The sequence below is a fragment of the Calypte anna genome, chromosome 11 (genome assembly GCF_003957555.1).
Source record: "Calypte anna isolate BGI_N300 chromosome 11, bCalAnn1_v1.p, whole genome shotgun sequence".
Taxonomy (NCBI): Eukaryota; Metazoa; Chordata; class Aves; order Apodiformes; family Trochilidae; genus Calypte; species Calypte anna.
In genome coordinates, this window is record NC_044257.1 from 8,826,847 (window position 1) to 8,842,153 (window position 15,307).

Genomic DNA, 15,307 nt, shown 5'->3' on the forward strand with positions numbered 1-15,307 from the left:
ATTCCAAAAATTGCAATCATTGGTGGACTGTCTCTTAATAATTTCAAATAGTTGACAGAATATGTTTCTGTGCTGTTTTTTCCCCTGAAGAAAACTTGAAATATAAGAGGCAAGAATTTCAAGTAACATTGCAACATTTAGTTTCCAAATTATGAATGGAAATTGCCATCATAGGAACTGTATGTTTATCCTCATACTTCAAAAAACTGGTGAAAGTGTATCTGGGAAAAAATGCATTAAAAAAAAATCAAATTGCATAGTAGAAGATGAACAAGGATTCAACAAGACTTAAACAAATATTAGTTGAAAAGAACCCTAGAATACAGAAAGAAGTACATTGCGTGGTAAACTGCACTTACTGGACAAGTACTATGGTGATGGCCTATCCTGCTGTTCCTTTCTGGAATGCAGTTCCACTGGTCTACAGCAGGCATCAGCATGATGTCTGGTATCTAAGCTGCCTTTCTTAAGTTGCATCTTCTCATCATTGTTTATTTTAAATAAACAACACTACTCTCCTGCAGCTTTATTATACAATTTGGAATGGTAGCAGTATAGAGTTACTGACTGTTAAGTAGTAACAGGTTTTGGTTGTCCACCCTTTATTAAAATGTTTCGGCAGTATCAGCAGTTCCACTGCCCAGGATTTCTTTTTCTGAAACGAATACATATGAACTGGGTGACTGGGTATGTATCTATAGTGAGATACTGCAGAATCTGTATCCAGAAAAGAACCAGTACTAGTAAAATTGTTGAAACTATCTCAGTTTCATTTGACCAGCTCATACTGTCATTCATCTTTTCTCAACCCCATACATTACTGGGTTAGATTGGCCAGTCACACTGTAGACAGCTTTCAAATGTAATCAGTTGCAAGCCAGTTTGTTATGTACCAAATTCGGTGTGGCCTTGCCAGGCTGTTGGAGTGGCTCCCACTAGTACCATCCTGAAAAGGCACAGAAACATGTGTCTCCACAAAGGCAGTAGCCTGCATTCTCAGAGTTTGATTTAGTCTGTCCACCAAGATGGTACGTACTGCATAATGCCTAAGTGTAAGTTAGTAATTGGCCAAAATTAGAATCCTAAGACTCTGTGATTTGCAGGGTAAGATTTTTGGTCTAAAAAAATCTCTATAGTTATCCTGAGATGTTCAGTTTTTGCCTGTTTCAGAGATTTATTTTGAACATAGGCTGTTTTGTCACAACAGAGGTGTTGAAAGTTTCCTCTCTGTATGAAGTGTCTATCTGCTCTGGCTGATGCTTTCATCCTATAAACTGTAGACAATTTTACTACTGCCAGTATAGAAAAAATTTGGTAAAATGCTGCTCTTCCGCCATGTGCTGTGCAATTATTCACTTGTGAATAATAAGTACTTGTGAAACTTGTGTCTCTTCCAGATGTGACTTGTGTCTGTGATCCTGTGGCTCGAAGAAGCCAGTTTTAAATAAGTATGTTCACTTTGAAAGATACATTATTGCTAAGTCATTTTCTTTACAGTCAGTCTTACTTTGTAAGGGTTAGGTTTCCTTTATTCTCCTTCCTCGTGAAGATCTTCTTTCCTGCAGAGCTTACTTTTCTGAGATAAGATTTCCTTCTGTCAGCACTTAATGTTGTATGAGCATCATCAAACTGGTAATTTCATATTGGTGGATGTTGTGTGATGGTTGCAGAGTGGTTGTTGGCTCGGAAGATGCTGATCAGAAAGGGTGCACTGTAAAGCCATTCACAGCAATGAGAATCAAGGACTCAGTAGAGAGGAGACTAAAAGACTGTATTTAGTTAGAAAGGCATTAAGTACCTGCTGCTGCTTTGGGGTGTGGGAGGGAACGTGTAGATCTCCAGGAATCTGAAATAAGGAGGTTTGCCACAGCATTGCTTTTTCCTTGCTCTCTGCTCTTAGGTTAAAGAAAGTCTTTTAAGCATTGTGGTGCAGAAGGCACAGTGTATGAATTTACTCCATTCAGTTTTTTCCATGTTAATCTTAGCTGCCTACTGCTGAGAATTTAATTTTACAACAACTGAGCCTGTGAATTCATACTTAAGATAGCGCTATATGTTTTTTACTGTCTTCAAGATGATCAGTCAGTACCAAATACACTTGACTGATTCCAAGTATTTTTATGTATTTTCAATAGTGTGTTACAAGTAGTGTCCTGGGGTGGATTTTTCATTGTATCGTTATCTGCAGATTTTTTCAGCCAGATGTGTCTCCTGTACCTTCCCATACTCTTATTAATATATGGAACTATCATTCAGATGATTATAGAATATTTCTATAATTTTTTAGAGTATTTCTCTTTCCCACATTTACCAGTAGTTAAGTCTGGCCCTCACAGGCATGGCAGAGGAGCTCATGAGAGCATTGGGGCTGAAATGATGCTCTTTTGATGTTTGTGAGGTAGAGGAACACTGCCTGATGTGCTGGTAACAGAGACAGACTAATTCCAGGGTAAAGGCAGGTTTCAAAATCGGGTGAGCATCATGTGACTGTATGTGTATAATTTAAAAGAATAAGAAAAAGGCTAGAACTTGAGCATACCTCGTCTCTCCAATTTATGAGAAGTGAAGCAAATGAATATGGCCTTGAATAGACTTTTTAATTTTTCAACACTGTATTTTGCCAACTTTAGTACACTCTGTTGACTGCTCCGTCAGACCATTTTTAAATTAAAAAGGAATACATGGTTGAATTATTTATTAAACAAAAGGTGCTTCTGTGCATGCAGACTACCTGGGTTTTGAATTTCCTTTACTGTTGGAGTTTGAAGAAAGTGCATTGCTAATAAGTTGGAGATGGAACACCCTCCTTTTTCTAAAATAAGTCTTCCTCTGTCTCTAAAGCAGACAGTAAGCTAACTCGTGTCTCTCCAGTCACAGAAGAATGCCTGATCTTCATTGAAAAGTCTAATTTTGACCTTAGTGTGAAGTTGTTTCCTCAGTTTGTTGAAGTTGTTTCCTCTTTCTAATAGAGAAATGTACTTGCAAACATTTTAGTCCAGATTATCTCCTAATTTTAATAGATGCTTCTGATGGGTTGAAATAGGTATTTACTGGTAGATTAGTGGGGCAGAACTGTAAACAAGTGGAAGAAGGCTTACAAAAATGTTCTGCTGTGTTTCCATCAGCCTGTGTCCCTTGGGGTTACCAGTTCATCTTAGGGGGCTGGTAAGTTCTTTGTACAACTACCTTGGCTTTGCTTAGTCCCCATTACTGCCTTTGTGCTGGTGGTGCTAGTCTGAGCTCAGCCAGCATTTCTTGTGCTTCTGAAGGAAGGTGGCTTCCAAATGCCTGAATTTCTGTTTTCTTGACCACTTCCCCAGAATAAAACAGCCACTAGATTTTGACTAGACAGTGTGGACTTTCATTCCCTTTGGCCATGGTCTCAGGGAAAGCACTTTCAGGCTGGGAAACTCTAAGGGACCTTCTAATTCATCAGTCTGAGAGCTGTGGTCTCCAAAGCTTGCTTAAAAATAAGTGGGTTGGTGTACCTGATTTTGAAAGATAAATTAACTCATGAATCTGAGAAAACATCTGTCCAAGAGGTTGATACTTCTTGTCACTGATGTGGGACATGATAACTCTCTAGGGTTACACTGAGGTAAAAAGGGTGTTACATTGCCAAAGCCCAGCCATGGCAGCAAGGAGGCTTTAGAGGAAGGTTGGTGAGAGCTGCTGGGACTCACACCCATGTGTAGGAGGGTGGTGATGAGCCTGTAGCTTTTCTGTGGAAGAAGAGCAGTGAGCAGTAGCAAGTGGCTGGGCACACCCTGGCTTTGATAGCTACAGATGGAGACCTAAAAGATTGCAGGGCCACAGTCCAACACCAGCACATGTAAAATAAGGCTCAGGATTTAGATAACTCTGTTCCAGCATACTGACGTGCATGGCCACAGTCCAACTCCAACACATGCAAAATTAGTTTCAGGATCATTCCAGCATACTGAAGCCTATGCCTAAACCAGTTATTGCCACAAGCTCAGCTAAATCAGCGTTCAAAATACTATTTATTCTCTTTTTTACCAGTATAGTTTAGATTAAAAATTTTATATATTTTTGGAGCAGAAAAGGGAAACTGGATTATAGATATTACAGTTCTGTAGGCAACATTTTTTATTTTTGTAGGCCACAAATAGCATGTTGTAGTGTTTGTGTGCTTTAAGGCTATTTTATAAAGCATGGATGCAGGTTAACCTAGTAATGTACTTTTTGAGATGTGACATCATAAGTATAAAAAAAAAAATAACGAGCCCGTTCATGTAATATCATGTTTAAAGACATCATGGTCTTAATATGCCCACAGTACACTGTTAAACCAATGGGGGAGGAAAAAAAAATACTGAACAGTTAAAGGATCCCTTCTCAAGATTGGAATTAATTTATTCAGTATTTTTCTACTGTAGCAAAACTCATTCAATTAACATATTTTATTTATAGAAAAAGGGTGCTAGTAAAGTAGATTCAGCAGTTCAGAGTTGCTTATAGGTATTTCTTCAAATACAGCTCATTTTTTCTAAAATGGGGAAAGAAGTTGAAAATTATAGTGAAATGTCATGCACCAAAGAAGTTAAATGGGAGAAAAAATATTTACAGAGGTATTTGTATTATCTCAAAGCAGTCATTCAGTTTGAAGGTAGCACTGGAATGTCTTACATACAGTAAAAAAATATAGGTACTGGAAAAGTCTATACTACCATGGTCTGCCCAAATGTTGTAATGCACACTTTGTTGTAATGACATTACTTTGGGGGACTCCGTCAGCACCTCTGTAACCACTAATCTGTAAATGGAATAACAGTCTTTAATTCTTTTTCATTTTGTTGAGGGAAAAACTAGTAATTTAGTTACCTGTAGAGTTGTTTTTATGTGACTGATTCCATTGTTGGTTTCTTTCTTACTGGCATCTGCAGAAAGATGTTCCTGTGACATTCTAAAAAATTTACATTTTTCTTTATTAGAATGAACTTTTCTAAAACCTGCTACCACCACTTCTATGCTGATTTTACTGCCCTATGGTAAGATAAAAATAATGAAAAGTGGTTTTCTTAATCAGTAGTATGCAAAAATTTCTCAAAATGATACCTGATGCCCTGAGAGCTTCTTATAACGTCACCAGGGCTGTGGTTATGATTTGAAAAAAATGTTTTTTTGTTTGTTGGATTTGTTTAAGCCCACCAACTCAGGGTGAAACTTAGCTAGTGTAGTTATTAAATATTTCCATACAAGTACTCAAAAGATTTTAAAATACATTAATTAATTTTGAAAACTATGTGGAGCTGGGTCTTAATTTGTGCCTTTTAAAATCACATAGACTTCATTGTTGGGCACATGGAAAGAATCTGGAGAAAATAGGTTCAATACCACTCTCTTCCACCCATATTCGCCCTCTTCCCTGCAGTTTAATGACACCGTCTTAGATTTTTGTCACAGTGTAGCCTGTATATTGTACCAAATGGTTGTGTTTGTCCCACATGCAGTTTAGGAGCAAGGTAGGTGTTGTAGTGAAGTTACTGTTTGGCATATAGGTGTGTAGAGCTGCTAGGATGTGGAAGAAGCAAGTTAAGTATGGAAGCAAGGAGAAGGCATTATATTCATTCACAGAAGTCCAGGTAATAGTTATTTTAGTTGATTAGCTAGCAACTTTATTTTTTTCCCTTATGAAACTGCCTCTACAGATCCTTACTTCTGGAGCTTAATCAGCAGTAGCAATCCATCCCAGGAGTGAGAGATCAGGAGTACTTAATTAAAGAGGGACTGTAAGGCAACTCTCCCAAATTGGGTATCTGATCTAGCCTTGGCATCAGGAGAGCAATGTAAGGTAAAAGTGTTTATCAAACTCCATGTAGCCACTCTGCAAATCTCAGAGATGGGAATATGATGCAGACAGCCTGTTGAAGCTGCTATAACCTGAGTAGGATGGGCTTTAAGGCCATCTGGTACCTGAACACCTGCCTACAAATAACACATACAAATCCAAAAGATGGTCCAGTTGGATAGCTTTTTTGCTTAGATTCCCCACTGGAATTTTCTCCAAAAGCAGTAAACAATCTGTATGAAGTGTGGAAATCCTTCATCCTCTCTGGTCAGTAATCAAGTATCCATTTCAAATCTAGGTGAGAGGATCAAAACTAGCACAGGTGAGTCAAGGGTTTGAGTTATAAAACTAGTGAGACAAGCTCACATGAGAATCACAGGCAGCTGTTGGTTTAAGCAAATAGTAAAACTCCAGATTATGCTAAGCTTGTTTTAAGAAAAGGAGGAGAAAACCATGGATTGTATGTCATGTGGAAGGTTTGGAAGTTAACATTGCTTTCAGAAGTATAAATGAGCACCAGAACAAATTTTGAGGACGTGTAAAAAGAACATAAGAAATGACAAAAAAAGATCCTGAGTGCATATCTGAGCACAGCATTGCTGATCCAAAGACTAAGTATCTGCTTTGCTTGTGAAGATATATGTTCTGGACCAAGATGTACAATAAGGTGTTCTATTGCTTCTGAAGAAAGCAAGAACAAGCAGAGACTCATCCCTGATTGTAATTAGCATTACATTCAAGATAGCAAACAGACCCATCATTCTGATAAGTGATGAAGTACATCCTCTTCTAAAGCATACACTTTCCCTGTAGAAATGTGTAAATCTAGTGGAATTTCATGAACCTCATCTGGCAAACTCAGTGATGTGATATCTGAAGTGCTTTGATCTATAGAGTCAAATGAAGGCAGTGGGATATCAAAATCATGATTCTGGAATAGCAGAACTGAAAAGTCAGTGAAGGATTTGAGTGGTGGAAGTGTCTTGCATGTGAAGAACTTAGGAAAGAGGGTAGGATTTTGAAACAAATGAGCAAAAATTATGCTAGAGGGAACTGGGTAGTGATCCATGGACATTTACTGTAAGCTCAGTTCTATTTAGGTAGCTCAAGGTTGCAGGATCCAGCAGTGATACTGTAAAAGTAAAGACTGTGCAACCAAAGACAAGCACTGTCCTGGCTGCTCTCTGTCAATTTCTGCTATTTGTTGACCTCATCAAGGGACCGTGCACAGATCTAACAGAATAAATGGCAACTTACACTCTTAATTATACCATTTGTGCATATGTGTGTGATTTTAGAATGGTCTTAAAAGTCATGAGAGCTGGAAGAGAATTAAGAAGTTTGATAGGCCTGCATTGTGGATATACTAAAAAAAACAACAAATCTTCAGCATTCTTTTCAGATTTATTTTGATTCAATTATATCAAAATTAATATTTCAATAATATGCTGAGGTTCTGATTTAAATCTGGTCATTGAAGTTTCATTTGGTTCAGTAGGGTTGGAGAGGTATACAGTAGCCTAAGCTTACTTTATTCTCATGCTGAGCTAAGAATATGTGTGATGGTTTGTAGGATACTGGTGTATAACTGTAATCTTCTTGGAGCATGGATGGTGTTCTGTTGGTTTTGTACAACTGAACTCGGCATCACTGATTAATAAAATAATAAATGCAGAAAATGAACTATTTTGTATTTTATTAACAATTTGCATTTCTTATAGTATTTCATTTAAAAAAAGAACAAAACCTTACCCTCAAATCCTAAGATGTAATTGCTGATCATGTATCTCTTTGTTCCAGACACTTTTATAAAAGTGTATGTATTATGTATGATGTGACCTTCAAATGTCATGAATGCGTTGTGCAATAAACTGTCAATATTTGTGGCTATAAGGTACTAGATGACTTTTACAATAATTGGAACAGCTTTATTAAAAGCTTGGATCTCTCAGCTGGTTAAAGAAAAAGACACAGGCCAGTGTTCATCTGGGAGTTTCCGTCTGCCAACTGTTAAATGAAAGACATTGTAAGGTGCTTAAGATGTTCTGTTTCTTTTTAAAAAAGATTCAGTTATAAAGGGTTCAGACAAAAAAATTGATCTCAAAGATTTTTTATTTTTAAGTATACTTAATTTTCAGGGCAAACTAGGCTCTGTAAGTTAATGGTAAGTAACCCTGGTTTTTAAAGTACTAAATCTGGTTTTCTGTCTTTTAGTCATACGATTCTTCAAACAAGTCAGGCAGCTAAAGTGATGTAATCAGAGACTGTATTTGAACTTTGATTATGATGAAAGGTTTTAAAATTTTAGAACAATTTAAAGAGTAAGACTGCTAAGAACTCCAAAACAAAAACTCTGTAGGGAATCTAATTAAAATAAATAAATAATAAAATAATTAAAAAAAAAAAGGATAAGTATTTTGTGATTCACAAAACCTTAATTTTAGTTAAGTGTCTGTTGATGTCTTTCTGGTGTTTATATATAGCTTCTCGTGTGTTTCTCGGAATGTGTACTACAGTGAAAAGAAGAAAGATACAACCAATGTTTGCATACATGCAAAGTATAAAGTGCAAAGTGTTTTGCATCCATAGAGGGTGAAAACCACAAGTCTTCAAGTGCATCATGTGCTCCAGGCATGGGCTTAGGTGTGGGGTGTCCCCTGGTCACCAGCCTACCAGTCATAATAAGTTACTGAGAATATTTTGGCTCCCTTTCTCTTGGCCTTGAAATAACACCCAGATAGCTGTCCTGTAGCCTCAGGTCTGAGCTATGACTGCCATTTGCCCACTTCTAAAGGTTGCAGTTCTTACCTCATATAAATGGTTATGGGCATTTTAATATAGATTGTATTTGAAATTTAAATCTGCTAATGGAGGTTTAATTGGTAGCAGAGTTTGCACAGTTTGTGCCTTCTGTTTGCCTGTGTGGTTCAGAGAACTAAGTGGGAAGTCTGATGTCAGAAGCAGTATCTTTTATTTACCAGTGGAACCTTTGGTATAATCTTTATTTTTAATAATACAAACAATGTGAATGCTGCTTTCTAGCTAGTAGGTCTCCTTTCCAATTCTCTTCTAAAATAGCTCTCTGTTTAAACAAATTCTCTGCCAATCCATATTAATGCCTAACAGTTTAAGATTCCCATATATGGTCATTATAAAACCTAAATCCTTGATGAAACAATGGAGACAGCAAGTTCTTCCTGACCTAAGACATTAGTAACTCTTTCCGGAGTCCTAAAATATAACTCTAATATTTAGTAATATTAGACTCTTTCATTTTAAGCCACAAACTTCACTAGCAAAAAGTGTAGTGACATCTGCTAATATGGTTCTAATTTCAAATTAGGAGGACTGGGCCAAATTCTGCCCTCGTTTATACTGAAGCATACTAATTGAAGCTACTTCAGGTAACTAGGAAAATACGGTTAATTAAATCCCTGATTATGTTCCTATTTTCCACTGTTTTCAGTATTACTAAAGTTTCACCTAAGGAACAGGCAAGAAAGGTAAGGCATGTTTTCCTAGAAACATGTATCCTATACTCTTTCTCAGGGAATGAAGTCCAGACATCCTAAAATAAAGGTTGCAGCAATGACAGGATGAACACGTTGAATATGTTCTGACTCTCTTCTTGACAGTAGATTCAGGATATAATATTTTCTGCCACAAGATGTGCTAGTATGGGTGGTTTATAGATCATAAAAAAAATAGCCATGGTCATTACCACTTCTCGTTGCACCATGCTTCATTAACATTTAAACAGTTTAAAGGACTATATATATTTTGAATTTCAGAAATATATGAAAACCTGGGATTATGTGCAGCTTTAAAGGCTTCTGGCCACATTATAATTTCTGAAAAATATTCAAGAGCAAAAATGTACTTTTAAGTGTGATTATCTATTTTGTGAGTTGATTACCTGTGATGGCCTGGTTTGGGCTAATTTGGCAATCCTTGTGTCCACAAGCTCCAGCTAACTTCATTGATAGTTTAGTCTGCACAAGGACTTTGATTTGCCTCCTTTCAACATGAAGGTGCCTCTTTGTGAATCTCTGCACTTATATATATGCATGCAGCAAAAAAAACCCAAAAAACCTCTGATAAAATTTATGGGACGTGAATGTAGATGCTCCATTGAAATTTGGTTGCTGTCATGACTGAAATCTGTGCTGCTACCTAACCAACTGGAAACAGATTTCCTTTTACAAAATCAGTCCTTTTCTAATCCTGTTTGTGGACTCATACCAGACAGGGAGACAAGTGGTACAGAACCTATATGGAAATTTAAAATAATTCTTTTTCTTTTGCTCTTCATTTAGCTGCCTAGACAGCTTCTGCTTTGAGTACACAGATTCACTATGCACCTAAATTTGTCTTCCCTTTCCTAGAAATATCCACTGAAATTGGCATTGTGCCTCTGTAGCATCTCTACCAACGTGCTGAGGGCATTGCCAGCTGTGGCAGTGGCTTATTTCTGGGTAGATCATTTCTTACACCTAATATGGAGTAGGGATTGCTTACTTTTAACTTCACTCTCTGCAGCAAGTAGATTTGCTCATGTTTTGGTCAAATTGACTCTTCTGTTATGCATCTAGTTGCCACTAGTTGATACAGATATCAAAGTGAACTTTCTTTCCTTGCATTTGTCCCATAAGAATATGTGCAGTCAGTTCTTAAGTGCAGCTGAGGCATGGTACTCAAGAGGTACCCCTGTCATACCAGACTGAAAGCTGCTTCATGGCTGAATTCCTCTGTGTCCTGGGCCCTGCAGGTACAACATACATAGCAGGTGGAGGTCTCACAGCTGTTGCTTTCTTATATTGATACAAAGACTGGTTTCATAGATAGAAGTGAATGTTGCTTTTTTTCACTTCTGTCCATGACTTTTGCTGTGAACAGATGCCTTCAAAGTGAAAGGAAAGCTCAGTGCAAGTTCAGAGAGAAGGCTCAGAAGCCATACACCTGGCATATACATCTATGCAGTATTTTATACTCTGTTTTGTTATTTCCTGCACTCCAGTCAGGAAAGATGGGGAAGGGCAGGAAGACATTCAGGACATAGACCTGCCTATAATGGAAATAGATGGCACAAAAAGCAGTCTAATGTCATGTGCATAGAGTGCACATCATGTAGACCACATAACTCAGTGAACCACAGTGGCTGAAAGATAAGTAACTGCTCTCTTTCCTTCCTGATTCTTTATCCTCAGAAGTGAGCATCCCAAAGACAGAAGCTCGAATCCTAAGTAAATAATAAATTAATTTGCTGGGTCTAATCCTCCTTCTGTAGGTCTCCAAAACATTATTACAAGTTTTGCACAATTTAACTGAACTGAGAGTTTCTGTTTAGGAAGGTGGTCTCAATAGCAGAAGAAAGGGGGGATCAGAGGTATGAAATAGGCAACTATTGGTAGAGCTGAAGATTTTTCATTCCCCACATACACTGTTGTTGTCAGTCTACACTCACCAGTTTGCTGCTTAACATTTTCCTTGCTGTTCTCTTCTTTTTCTGTGTCACTTCTCCCCCTCCCCTTAACTTCCCGTAGATTGCTTTAAAGAGACTTGGCATTAAAAAAAACCCTCGGTAGTAGAGTCAGTGAGACTTAAATGCATTTTAAAGTTAAGCACGTTTTAAACTTAAGTGCTTTGACTAATAGGTACAATTTCCCAAAATGGGGCCCTAGTAAGAAGCTGGGAGTAGTATTTGATGGGGAGAGTCGGCAGCCTTGAACATATCTTTTCATTGTTGGAAATAAAAGAACTTGGATGTAAAGCTGCTCATTCAGGTAGTGATGGCCTCCAGCGCTTCGGTGGGCTTTGTAGGCAAAAGAATTCAAAAGAAAACCCCTCAGCCCAGCTTTAAAGTCTTAGGAATGCTTTCACTGTGGGAAGAAAAATTCTTCAAGGTAAGGCCCCTGTTGGAGCGAAGCCTTTGGAGCTATCTACTGTATGTCTACTTAAATCTAAAAGAAAACTTCAGACCACCCACATCTTTCTTTACTTCATTGTTGTTTTCAGTTTGCTTTTTCAGAGGGATTAGTGCTAGAGTAAACTCCATCGTCTCGCTGCCTTGAAAAAATTCAATTTTGTGTAAAGTGAAAATTAGACTCTTAAATCTGCAAAGCGAGCTGTTTATCTTACAAATTTATTCTTTTTTATTGGGCCACACATATTCTGGATAGAAAGATAAAAGGCAAATGGATAACAGGCCATCATTTAGAGTGACATATAGCAAAACATAACCAGTAGACTTATTCAGTAAATTCCTCCTGAGTGGCTTGTTAGCTTTATCTATATATTTATCTATAATTCTCATATAGTATTTATTGAAAACCAAAATAAAATCCTGCAGTTTATCATCATGTATTCTGTATTTTGCACTTCAGAAAAATCTTTTTGCTCTTAGAAATCAGTTTTTTTTCCTGAAGCAGCCTAAAACATGATCATATACAACTTTTGAGGAGAAGGAAAAAAAAAAAAAAAAGAGGGAAAATCTAAACTCTTTAGGGAGAGTGGGGTCATATACTGGCACCTATATATGTTTTGCTAGACTCCTAAAGACAAAATAAACTCCTGCCGTATGCTACTTCCATACTTGTGAATAATTCAAAATGACAATTACTAGCTTTCAAACTTAAATATTGTGCTTTAACACTGTCGTCTAAGAACAATCAAAAAATGTGAAACAAGAATATGATGTGAAAACTACCAGAGTTTGCCTTTTGAAAACTAGCAATAGCTTGGTTACATACATAAGTAAAAAGCATTTGTTCTTTTTTAAAATGTGCTATCATCCCCTTCTTTCAGCTTTAAGTGAAATAGTTCAGAGGGATGATTTTGTAATAAATGATGAAATGCCTGTTGGTGTTACCTTTTCCAGAAATGTGGTATTTCTGTCTCTGCAACTGTGTGAATAGTTTTTATTAGTGCCAAATGTTTAAGTCTTTCTTATGTTCCATCCATTTAATTTGAAAGGCAATGCTCTGTAAACTGTACTGTGTTTCCTGACAGCTTTAGTTACACATCAAATGGGTAAAGAATGAACATTTTTAGTCAGTAGTTTATGGCTGAAATAATCAAGACTCCACATGCAGATTTTAACTATATGGTCCTCATCTCAATATAACCCAGAGAGCTCAGCTTTTTGCATAGGGGTGTGATGATGTCTCCAATTATATTGCATCTCTGTGGCTTGCCAGTGGTGTAAATCTGGTTCAGAATTTCAACATTTGCCATGGTGCTCTTTAGAGAAATTGTGAACTTACATGCTATGTCACATGTGTCTGTAAGTACAAGATGATAGATGAGTCTTGTGTGGTTCAAATAACTTCTTTTAAATGTGCTACATTTATGCAATTTTTAATGTCTTGTGAGCTTTTTGTCCATAGCCTGTTTCAATAATAGCACCTAATTCAACATGGCTGAGAACGACTCTTTCTGTGTATCAGGAGAGAAAAGAGGTATCCTGGAGTCTCAACCATTGTATTTCACAACTACTAAGTGTAGCTGTAAACACTGAATCAGAAAATTAGAGAGGTGTGGGTGAGAGGAGAAGAAATCCCTCCTCATCTGACCAATTTTTTCCTCACTTTTCCCATGATATTAGGTATTAGGTCACTCACTAGGTCATGTGTTTTAACTCCAATGCTGAAATGTTGCCTCTGCTGTTGGACCCCTCCTGTGCACGTCCTCACTGAAATTCTGCTGTTTAGGGGGGTTTCAATATAGTGATGCAAACTTCTTCCTCTAAAAGGACTACAGATTTTCATAATACTTATAAATTAAACAGATTCAACAAAATAACAATCTAAAACTTTTTTTTGGGAAGAATTAATAGGAACTAAGCAAAAGAAGAAATCAAACCAGCTGCTGACACAGCTGTTTCTTTTCTTGTATAATTCAGTTCAATATAAAGGTACCATATGCTGCTTAAAATGATGATAGGAAGATGAAATAATTTAAGACAATAACAAGAAAATACGTGAATTGTCAGCATTCTGTCAGATTTAAAGAATGAAATAGACAGGTGTAGTATTGACATGTTTAACTTTATGTTGTGTTAGCAGTTTTAGTGAGAACAGCTTCTGACATGTGCTGAAGTGATGTGAGAACATTTCTGTGTTGCAGACATTGGAGAAGAAGCTGGAAGATCTGTAGGAGTCCAGCAGCCAGCTTTACTGAGAGACAGGAGCCTTGGTTCTGCCATGAAAGACTGCCCGTATTGTGGAAAAACTTTCAGAACATCCCATCACTTAAAGGTCCACTTGAGAATACACACAGGTGAGAGGAACGAGTGAGGGGAGCACTGCTGACACATGCCATGTTGGGGGGGTTAACATAATATGTGGCTAGGAGCCTGAATTCCCAGTGTAGATTTGGACTCATTAGTTGGAGAAAGTCTTTTGCAAAAGATACATGTGACAGACTTAAATAAGAGCACAAGGAATGTGTTGTTGGATAAAGGCTGTTTTAATAGAATCATCTTTTCCCAGTTGAGGTTATTTCTGTCTCCTTCCCTGCTTCATCACTGTTTCCTTCAATTACCCTTGTCCTTCAATAAGCATAAGCCTATTGGTTTCAGACTTAGTTATACTAACTGCTTCAAAGGCCTTCCATAGCATCTGCTTAGGGATTCTGCATGTTTTTCTCAGTTACTATTTTTGTTCCATTTAGCATGCTCATTTTTAACCTCTCACTGTTCATAAGAATGCATCAACTTCACGGATCTGCATTTTTCTTTCTCTAGAGCTTACCCAACTTAGTACAACTTAGTAGTAAAACTTACCATATTTTACCCTGTGGTAAAACTTACCATGTTTCATTTTAATAATAATCATAGCATTTCTCTCCTACAGAGAGTTGCTACTGGTCTGGATGTTCACTTTATTTTGGTATGTCCCTCTTTGGCTGGCCTGCTCTCATGATAGCAGTAGTGCTACTATTACAGTAGTAAACTATAACCACTCCATTGAAATTATACTAACTCATTTGCTTAAAAGTATCTGTGTGCATGCTAAGGTTCCTGTAAAGACACAGTATATGTTTAAGAAGGTTTACTCTATCCATAATTAAAATCTGACATGCAGTGTTGATATCCTCAGGCCCTGTTAACATCCACAGAAATTCTGTATATGAGCAATGTTTTTTTCCAAGTCTTAGGTATCACAGTAGCCTATGCAACACTGGAGGTTTAGGATACTTCTCTTCTGAAGCAGACAGCAGGCACTGTATGGAATGACTTTCTTTTTAAGCCATTTTATATAAATTTCAGAAACAGACTGCTGCTTTTCTAATTGATAGGTAAAATAAATAGCATGAAGAAATACATTCCAATTGTAACTTCATGAAAAAAACTTCACTTTTAATTTTCATTTCACTAAAGTACCAGATAAGCAGCATTTTCCTCCCTTCCCCAAACTGCAAATCATATTTCTCCTCTGTGCTTTTGCAGATGTAGCATTTAATGTTGAGTTTGCCAGTGTGAGGCCTGATTTTGAA

The 15,307-nt window shown here is 37.2% G+C and overlaps 1 protein-coding gene across 1 annotated transcript in view; it reads left to right on the forward strand.

Annotated features, from left to right (window-relative positions):
- ZNF536 (zinc finger protein 536) overlaps positions 1-15,307 on the forward strand; it is a 179,480-nt gene that overhangs the window by 36,345 nt on the left and 127,828 nt on the right. Inside the window, exon 2 of the mRNA XM_008491665.2 lies at positions 13,937-14,089. Coding sequence (XP_008489887.1) covers positions 13,937-14,089 — 153 coding nt within the window. The remainder of the gene's footprint in view (positions 1-13,936; positions 14,090-15,307) is intronic.